Genomic DNA, 10,789 nt, shown 5'->3' with positions numbered 1-10,789 from the left:
GTGTTTTTGAGCAGAGGAAAAGGTGCTTACATTTTTATTTTTGGTGAATTGAGGCTATGACTAACAAATTATACACCTAACAAGTTGCAGGCATAATCATCATGCACAACTTTACATTACATCTAAAACAAACAATAGATATAGGAAAAAAGACTCAAACAATCAAGGTTACAACAAAACCAAACAAAAACTGTCCAACAAAAGTGCATATGCGTAAAAAATACTTCAGAATCTCTAAACCCGTAATCGCTCAACAGCGGGAACCTTCATGGTCAGAACGTCCCGCCGTGTCATGCATCCTTAAACTGTTTATTTAAAGCCAATCTGTTGACCTCAACATCACCTGAGGAATTAACAGTATCTCACATACACTATCTATTTGAAAAAAGCTTAACTTCAGTTGAACTTTCTGTAACAGGCAGGACAAGAATGTCTTTTAGATAAAAGAAATAAGGCATACATTATCAATAAAGCACACAAACATAAGTTGAACATGTAACGGTAGTACACGACAGCAGGCACAAGAAGACCTGAAATTCATTTTGAAATATGAACGAGTGTGAAAATACATGTCAGGCAGGTGCTTCCTGTGGACACACTTGAGAATACGTGTCCTCGGTTTGGTTTTTTGGAGCGGTGTCTAAAGCCAGCATTATATCTGAGGAGATACTGTACTGCTATACTGAATGTTAACAATACAAAAAATATTTCACACATTGCGTAATTTGCAATTTGACCTGATATGAGTACCAGTGTTTGGGATATAAAATCTGCCTGCATCATAATTTATGCTGATTTTAACTATTTAATATAGTCATTATGTCAAGACAGAATTTTCATTAAATGTAGTTACACTAATGAGAATTTGATTTTTGTTTTTCCACATTACATTAAAGGAGAAGTCCACTTTCAAAACAACAATTTACAGAAACTTTACTCACCCCCTTGTCATCCAAGATGTTCATGTCTTTCTGTCTTTAGTCGTGAAGAAATTATGTTTTTTGAGGAAACATTTCAGGATTTTTCTTCATATAATGGATTTCATTGGTGCCCCGATTTTGAACTTCCAAAATGTAGTTTAAATGCAGCTTCAAAGGCTCTAAACGATCCCAGCCGAGGAAGAAGGGTCTTATCTAGTGAAACTATTGGCCATTTTTTTTTTTTTTACTTTTTAAGCCCAAAAGCTTGTGTAGCGCAGGCTCTGGGATGCACGTCCACAACACTACATACTATAGAGTACAGTGTTTACAAAGCGAACATGCAAAGACTAAGGAAGTGCAAGTAAGTCAAAAACTGTTTACAAAAAAAAAAAAAAAAGGTACAACGACGTCGGAAGATTCTGAAGTGAGATGGAGTTTATCGCCATACTCTACCTTTTTGAGCCAGAGTACACAGATGATGAACTTAGGCGTGATTCGTAGTGTCATGGACGTGAATCCCAGAGCCTGTGCTACACAAGCTTTTGTGTTTAAAAGGTATACAATTTTTTATTTTCCGAGAAAAATGACAGATCGTTTCGCTAGATAAAACCCTTCTTCCTCGGCTGGGATCATTTAGAGCCTTTGAAGCTAAATTTAAACTACATTTTGGAAGTTCAAAATCGGGGCACCAATCAAGTCCATTATATGGAGAAAAATGCTGAAATATTTTCCTCAAAAAACATAATTTCTTTACGACTGAAGACAGAAAGACATGAACATCTTGGATGACACGGGGTGAGTACATTATTTGTAAATTGTTGTTTTGGAAGTGGACTTCTCCTTTAAAAATTGAGCTTCATTTTCTTTAAGCAAAACATTTTGCATTACATTTTGCACAGACAGCACAACAGATGCTATTGATTGTGAATTTGAAGTGTCATGGGTCTAGATCTAAATAATTCTAAAATTATTAGAAATTTCATTAATGTTATCAATATTATTAAATTAAATGAATTATCTTCAGTAACAGTCTGAATTAAATTTATTTAAGGTTTTAAACCTCATAAAAAGCACTGTAGTACAGAGTAAAATAAATACATCTTACATCATGTAAATCTTTGTTGTTATTTGATAGTAGTGCTGTTCAGAAGACATGCAGTTTTTCTCTCACAGGTTTAAAACTTTTTAGCCACATGGACCATTCATGAAACAAACAGAACAAACTTTCGTGCAAATCATTTGTGAAAAAAAAAAAAGTTGTTTTGCGATCAGTTGTGAACATTGAATTAATATGAAAATTTACATTCAACTGAAAAATTAACAATTGTTCTGATTGTGTTTCATGAATGGTGTTTTTTTTTTTGTTTTTTTTTACACCATTAAAAAAAAAAACGGACGAATCTCCCAAACTCCACTGCCGTTTAAAGTTGCCATGAAACGGAAATCTATTTTTTCAAATGCATGTTATAGATTGTATTATTAATCATTCATCCATGCATACGTTTAATTTTTTTGAATAGTTTTTGACCTCATATTGTTTAATCAAAATGTCCTAAATGAACCTACCAGTGAGACATCTCACAGGTGACATATGCAGGATTTCTCCAATAATTTAGTGCACTTAAAAACATCCCTACAAACAACCACATCAACAACCCATGCACACAACCAGATTCCTACCCTTTTTCTGTTAACATCCGTTACACTCGGATGTACATCAAAATACAAGATAAACATCTGGCCTGATTTTCATCACGACTGACCGAAATCCAACATGCCAAGTAAATGTTCAGAATGCAACATGTTTTTACATTAGTTGGAAAGGAGTAACACGATTTAAATAATCGCGAATAAGCTTTATTCATTGTAACCTGTTTGGTTACTGGCTCTTATATTGTCCTGGTTCAAATGACAACATACTAGTATGTTATACTAGTAGGTGAAATCACATTTTAAGTAAAAGTAATTTCTTTAAAGGTGACATATAATGAAAATCTGACTTTTTCCCTTGTTTAAGTGTTATAATCGTCCCCAGTGCATCTACCAAACCGGAAAATGTGAAAAAGGACAACCCAGTAACTTTGCTTTGGTAAGCCTTTTTTTGCAAGCATGTGAAAAAATGAGCCGCTCAGATTTCGTGGCATAGTAAGGGGATCTTATTATAATATTACCGCCTCTTAATCTGCACGTTTCCAACCACGGTGCCGTCATTGTGTTTTCGCAATCGACAATGGTGTACCAGTTCTAAAGCCATGGCAAAAGTTAGAGCCAAGCATGTTAACTGTGCTGTCTTTGACTGCACGAGCACAGAACACTGTTTAGAGTCCCAGCCTCAAAGGAGATAAGAAAGAAGTGGATTTATTGACTTATTTACTGTATATTACACTGCTGCCACACACATCTAATATAAATGATATAAATGTAAGTGATTTCTTTCCGAGATGTTTACCTGCACCTGCTGTAAGCATGTTTTTGTGACTGTTTTTTACATAAACTTGTGTGTTTTTGACAGTTTAAGTGCAATAAGACATGGAAGAACTTAGTTTAGTACTCACATGGCGTGTGACAGCCGCTTTCTGTGCGTGTGCTTCAGATGTGTGTACTCGGAAAACATTTTATCTTAAGTTTAAACTGATATGGTTTACAATGCATGATTTCAGCTTGACAAACATGATATTCGAAACCAAAAAGATGCTTTTTTTTGCAGTTTTTTAAAGTATCTGAGCTACGAGCTGTAAAGGCACAGCTCTATTCTGGAAAAGAGGGCGGGGATCAGCAGCTCATTTGCATTTAAAGAGACATGCACGAAAACAGCGTGTTTCTGCTTCCACTCAGACTAGGCATTTTCAAAATGATATAATAAATAATCTGTGGGGGATTTTGAGCTGAAACTTCTCAGACACATTCTGGGGACATCTGAGACTTGTAAAAAGGGGCATAACAGGTCTCCTTTAAATACTAGGTTAGGTTATATTTCTTTATTAACTATAAAAATATTAAATACATTCCACTGGATTCGGTGCATCTTGAACATGTACTTATTGTTGGATCTGACAGACAAAGTTCCCCATTTCAGTCTGTCCAGTCTCTTCTTCAGCTGACTTTTAAATTCCATCCTATTACAGTTCTGTTGCTACAGCCATACACTAATGGAAGTTTAGGTTTGTTGCATTGCTTCTTGTGCGTTTATTTATTTATTTATTTATTGAGCATCCTGCCATGAGTTTTTAAGTTGCCGCATTCAGTTTACAAAACAGTTGAAACTTATCTTGAAGCTCTTGCATTTTGCTCCAATACTGTTTGCACAGTCTAACCATTTTCAAATGCACCCTAGGAGAGTCAGCAGATGAACCCTAAACCATCTTAATTGAAAAAGGCTTCCTTAAGTCTGCCAAAATTTCTGTTAAAAATATTCAATGGTCAATAAAGCATGCCAGTAACACACACAAACTGCATCTTCAAACCATTCAACCGCATTAGAAACTTGAATAGAGGAAGAGGGCTTTTAGATTGGCATTGGCTTCATCCAGGCACATCCTGTTGCAGCGACCACGTCACTGCCTGGCACATTTCACACGCTATATACATCCAAACAACAAAACATGTATGTACTGGACTCACATACTCAAGAGTAGCAGTATCACTCAAAAACAGCACTTGACTGGAGGATGAGAAAGATGGAGGGAGAATTCAGGAGTTAAAAGCCGATTTTTCCCCTTGTCATGGCGTAGCCCAGTTTGGCTTCGTTGTTGATGAAGGACATGATGCCCAGGTAAGTCTCGATCAGGAGCGGCCGCTCCAGTATCAGCACGCCATTGGCTCGTCCCGGGATGGGGTAGTCTTTATGGGCTTTTTTCACAGCCTGGACGAGCTGCGTCTTGAAATTCTCAAGCTGAAATGGAGAACATCATGACTTTTGATTTGTCTTCCTATGTGTATAGCAAAGTATGATTGAGACTGCAAAAGATTTCTTGTAAGGCAGAACCTGCAGACCTTGATCGCTTAGTTGACTGTTGGTCTGTAGATATGGATACATTTTCTTAATTTTAAAACTGATTATTGTAGGAATTACTGTCACAATACTGGAGTTTCACAATACTATTACCTTAAAAAAATATACATATTTGATACCATTTTCCAAAAACATGCCATATTAAGAGTTTACATTTTGAAAAGTTAGAGCAGTTAACTTAATTTTGACCCAATTCAAAGTATTTACTTATCAACTAAGATTTCTCAGGCCTGATAGCTGTCTGGGTGAGATATACAGTGCTTCTTGAAAGTTTGTGAATCCTTCAGAGTTTTCTATATTTCTGCAAAAATATGACTCAAAAAATCATCAGACTTTCCTAAAAGTTCACAAAGAGAAACCAATCAAAGAAATTAGACAAATATATACTTCGTCATTTATTATTACATGTCTGTGAGTGGCAAAAGTAGATGAATCTTTGCTTTCAGTATCTTGTCTGACCCCCTTTTGCAGCAATAACTGCAGCTAATTGTTTTTTGTAAGTGCTGGTCAGTCCTGTGTAACCGCTAGTAGGAAAAAGTTATTAATTATGTGAATATGAAAAAAGTTGTCGCGATTTCTGTAAACCAAGCCGATCTGAGATGCAACAAAGACCGAATGATGAACTGCTTGTGTGCACATTAATTTATCCATTATTTATTTATTTATTTATTTATTTAATCACGGAAAAGACACATTAATAATTTGTTAACTCAATACAAAATGTTAGCCAAGATGGCTAATTTTCATCTGTGGTCCCTAGGCAGGTTTATGTAAAAAGTAAAAAGATTTCAATACACAAGTATAATACATAAAATTTACAGAAATGTTCCCAATTTGGATCCGAGACGAACGAAATATTGACATTTCTAGAAAACACAAGCTTCACTCTGAAACATGCAGTGCAACGGACTATATGTGACCCTGGACCACAAAACCAGTCACAAGAATCAATTTTTTTACAGAAGATTTATAGGCTTTCCATCGATGTATGGCTTGTTATGATAGGACAATATTTGGTCGAGATACAGCTATTTGGAAAATCTGGAATCTGAGGGTCCAAAAAAAAATAAATATTGAGAAAATCACCTTAGCAGTTCTTAGTAATGCATATTACTAATCAAACATTTTGATATATATACGTTAGGATATTTACTAAATATCTTCATGGAAAATGATCTTTACTTAATATCCTAATGATTTTTGGCATAAAAGAAAAATTTACCCTTTTGACCCATACAATGTATTGTTGGCTATTACTATTAATATACCTGTGCTACTTAAATCTGGTTTTGTGGTCCAGGTCACAGATTGCTATGTGTGTCAGAGAAGAGAGAGCTGGAACGCAGCTGGTACCCGTGTATCCATACTGTGGAAGATGAGTACTGAAAATGGAAAAATCAATATTAATTAAGCACTAGTAGAAAACACATTTACCTGGCAGAGGGAGGCCACCTTTTCATCAGCATGTGCCATGGGGTGTTCGGTGAAGGTGGCGTAGGGTATGTCAGTGGACCAGGGGTTCCAGCGATTTACGAATGAAGGTCTTGGTCGCTTATCCCATTGGACACGGATACCGGTTCCCTCTCTCCTTCACACACACAAACACAAACAGTGTAATGCTGCCTAAACCTTTTTTTAAAGTAGTCTTTTTTTGCCCATCAAGCTAAAAATATATATATATATATATATATATATATATATAAAAACAGCAATACTGTTCAATATTATTCCAATTTAAAATAGTGGTTTTCTATTATAGTATACTTTAAAATAAAAATTATTCCTGTGATCAAAGCTGAATTTTCAGCATCATTACTCCTGTTTTCAGTGTCACATGATCCTTCAGAAATCATTCTAATATGATGGGATCAGTTGTGCTGCTTATCTTTAATGAATATATATATATATATATATATATATATATTTTTTTTTTTTTTTTTAATTTTAGAGCTTCCAAAAAAATTAAGCAGCACAACTGCAGCACAACTTAACATTGATAATAAATCAGCATTTTAGAACGATTTCTGAAGAATCGTGTGACACTGAAAACTGAAGTAATGGATGATGAAAATTCAGCTTTGCATCAAAGAAAAAAAAAATTATTTTAAATTACAATAATATTTCATAAAACTGCTTTTTTTTCCCCTGCATTTTTGTGTAAATGGAACTTTGATGAGCATAAGAGCCTTCTTTATAAAAAACATTAAAAATCTTACTGATCCCAAATATTTGAATGGCAGTGTATATAAAATACATTTATTATATAATGCACCAATAACATGTTTGGGTAATTTCTCCACATTAAGTATGGAGAAAACTATTAGACATTTGTCATATAATGAAATATAATGACAATGTCACATCAACAGAATTGTATTTTGTGCTTGAGAATGAAGTATCTTACTTGTTGAGGGATTTTGGGGGAAACTCAAACTCGCCGACTGAGATCGTGTCCACGGCGTTCAGGGAAATTCTGATGACCTGCTGACACTGGAGGTTTATGAAGTCATATTTGCACACCAACAAAGACCTGCAACAAACCAGCAGCTCATTTAGGACCAATTTCCTGAAACAAATGCGTTCCAGTAAACGCTTATTTTCTTACCTCTCAGTTATAAGTACCAGTCTCTCTTTTTCATTGTTCCAGTGATCAATTCTGCGGTAAAATATAAAGAGGATATGAATCTGGCTGAACAGACACCTGTCAAATTATGCTGCATAACAAAGTGTTAGTGGTACCATGGTTGAGTGATGTTTTCAATGTTAATATCATGGTACTTTGATGCGTCATATTACTAACCTATATCAAATTGTATTTAAAAGGATACCATGGTTTCTCCAATAGTGCATGTAAAAAAACACCACAGTGTTTGCCAAAAGCCATGGTATGTTTACTATGGTATGTTTTTGTGTGAAGGTTGCAATCAAGATCCACTAAAGACCCTTCTGTTCTTTTAAAAATACATGCAATAAAAGTAAAAATGACAGTTTGCTAAGAAAGGGCAGCAACATACTCACTCTGCTAACAGCCACACGCTAAGAACCTCTCCATCCTCTGAAGGCAATGCAACCGTGCGGATATCATTGACCGCCTGCTCTATCGTCCCTGGCTGAGACCAGAAAAACAGAGCAATTATTTCAGATGCATGAAACTACTTCAAAGGAAGTAACAAAAATAAATAAATTTTAAGAAACATACAATTTATACCAACTTAAACAACTTAAAGTCATTATAGGCCAAGGCTCCCACCCTTTTTGACTTCAAGCCTCCATTTTCCACAAACATATTCAGAGGCCCCATGACTGTTGTGTATTAAATTAAAAATGAATTAAAATAAGAAATTTCCAGATTTTTGGTTGTTTTACTTAATTTTGCTGCTTGTTTTGTCTTTTAAATGTTTTAAGTCATCTTGCAAGTTTGTTGAAGCCCCTTTATTGGGCCACATGAGCAGCAAAAGTGTTTTGCAATACAACATGAAGGTAATACTGTGTATACTGACAAGTAATCTTTCTTATCGTAAGAAACTCTTAAGGCTGGCTAAGAATAAGGTGTCTAATTCTAGTCATGTATTGTATCATAAATTTGTGCTTTTACCATCTAATCGTCGATTTAAAGTCCCAAGATTTAATCGAGTGAAATTAAAACATTCCTTTGTACATCAGGCTGTCCTAGAGATGAACAAGGTCTATATAAAATGAAAACAAGGAATTTTTGAATTTTTTTTTAACTGTGTTTGTAAAGAGTGTGCAGAGTGTAAACAATGTTATGCATGACAAATGTCAAATTTAAAAAGTTTGACAATAAAGTTATATCTATATCTAATACTGCTTAAATCAGGACCGACATGCATTTCACTGAAAAATGCACCAAAACTGCAAAATAATTTTAATCTGTTTTAAATAGGTATCACTGCATGCAATTTACAGTACATTAGTCAGCACATTAGTATTCCACTCTGGACATAACCTCAGAAACAGTGTTTACAGTTTTTTTTTTTTTTTTGGTAAAAAGAATTAGCCATCACTCTGTGATTTAAACTGTTAATTGGTCTTCATAATTATAATTATAAACAATAATTATAGTTAATTTCATAATTAATGTTGCAAGGTCACTCCATGTATTGCATGTATAGCTAAAAAGAGACCGCTATTTATAAGGGCACAAATCAATGGCTATGTTACAAACCCCGGTGAGCTCCCTACAAAGAAAGCATTTTCACGCAGGACAGGCGTCTTCTGAGTCGGTGAGGCATTGAAAGCATTCATAGGATCCGTTCTTGCGTGTCACAATTAAATGTTTAATGTAACTGCGCTACTTTCATAACGAGCATTTGATGTGGATACCCATGCTGCCTTCGTAGGCAGCTTCCTAGTTTTTGACATGCAGCCTTATCTAGTCAACACGATAAAAATAAACCATATTTACACAGATTACAAGCTTGACTACCGAGTCCGGGCGTGTTGTAGTAAACACTGGGTTGCTTACTCACCCTAAAGACGAAATAATCTTTGACTTTAGCTCGCATGGTTGGGTTGTGGACATGGAAAGGCGTGAGGGTCTGTAGCGGAGTGCAGCAGGCCACTGAAGCTCCAGATCGGGCCACCACCTCCAGCCCATCATCACAGTCAGCCGGATGTAAAACAGCCGCACCCGGGCTCTCAGGGTCTACGCTGTCATTCAGCTGCAGCATTTCACTAAAGCGTCGAAGACGAGCCGCAAATATGTTTACAAAGTGACTGCGCTCAGTTCCAGCAGCGCTGTGTTGCGCAGGGGAACGCCCACCTGCTCCACTCTACGGACGATTTAAAGGGGCCCATTCTGTTTATGACTTACCAGCTGCATTCGGAGTTTTAAAGGAACAGTACAGACAAAAATGCTCTTTGGTACAAATGGAAACGTTCAAATATCAGTTAGTGTGAAGGTTCTGCTAGTCAGTTCTTTGTAGAGTCAAAAAAAAAAAAAAAAAAAAAAAAATATACTGCAAGCCAGTCATTGTGGTTTAGTTGTCAAGCAAACGACTCTTACGTATGAACGCCTGTTTTTGCCACTGAATAAAAACTTTTTTTTCTTTTTTCCTCACAGTAGCGAGTTTACATCTCTCAGAATTGCTTGATATAAAGTCACAATTGACCCTTCACAAACAGCTTGAGTGACAGGTGATCTGACCAATCATAATGCTGAATTCACTATTCTGTCCGACAAACAAATCAGACAGTAGATTAATTTAGGTGGACTTGAACTTGAAACACTGTGTGTATTGATGTCTTTTCCACAGTTGAAATAAAATACGTTCTCATGTTCATTCATGTTTATTTTGTCATGCTTTAAGTGAAGAAGACGATCGGTTCACGTGTTGTTGAAATTCCTCAACTTTTTAAAGCTGAGACCTTGTTTTATACCAGAAGTAACCTGCTCTGTCTTGTCTGTCGGCATGTTGTCAGTTTTCACTTTGCTACGCCATTTAAAATGTTAGCATTTTTTTTAAGAAATTCAAACAATAAATACCGTTTTGTGGCTCTTTAATGTGCTGTGACAGATCATTGTATTTCCTTATTAGATCAATCGACACGTGAACCGATCGTCTTATTTACTTAAATCACTAAATAAACATGAATGAGCATCAGAACATTATTTATTTCAACCATGGGCAAAATGTCAATACACACAGTTTTTCAACTTCAAGTCCATGGAAGTTAATCTACTCTCATGTCTGATTTGTTTGTCGGACTAAATGTCGGATTCAGCGTTCTGATTGGTCAGATCATCTATTGATCAAGCAATTAGCGAAGGGACAATTGTGAGTCATAAAGTCACAATTGCAATATATAAACTTTTTATTTATATCTGTATTTATTT

At 35.6% G+C, this 10,789-nt stretch overlaps 1 protein-coding gene across 1 annotated transcript; it reads right to left on the bottom strand.

The window, feature by feature from the left end:
* Window positions 1–2,158: 2,158 nt before the first annotated feature.
* tprg1l (tumor protein p63 regulated 1-like) lies at window positions 2,159–9,739 on the bottom strand. Its single transcript, XM_051117520.1, has 6 exons — window positions 9,423–9,739; window positions 7,951–8,042; window positions 7,538–7,588; window positions 7,337–7,462; window positions 6,367–6,520; window positions 2,159–4,812 (listed from the first exon to the last, which is right to left on the bottom strand). The coding sequence occupies exons 1-6, from the start codon at window positions 9,621–9,623 to the stop codon at window positions 4,618–4,620; spliced, it is 819 nt and encodes a 272-aa protein (XP_050973477.1). The 5' UTR covers window positions 9,624–9,739; the 3' UTR covers window positions 2,159–4,617.
* Window positions 9,740–10,789: the final 1,050 nt, after the last annotated feature.

This window comes from Labeo rohita, chromosome 8, assembly GCF_022985175.1.
Source record: "Labeo rohita strain BAU-BD-2019 chromosome 8, IGBB_LRoh.1.0, whole genome shotgun sequence".
NCBI lineage: Eukaryota > Metazoa > Chordata > Actinopteri > Cypriniformes > Cyprinidae > Labeo > Labeo rohita.
The sequence above is the reverse complement of the archived record's forward strand: the minus strand, read 5'-3'. Positions and strand labels throughout refer to the sequence as shown.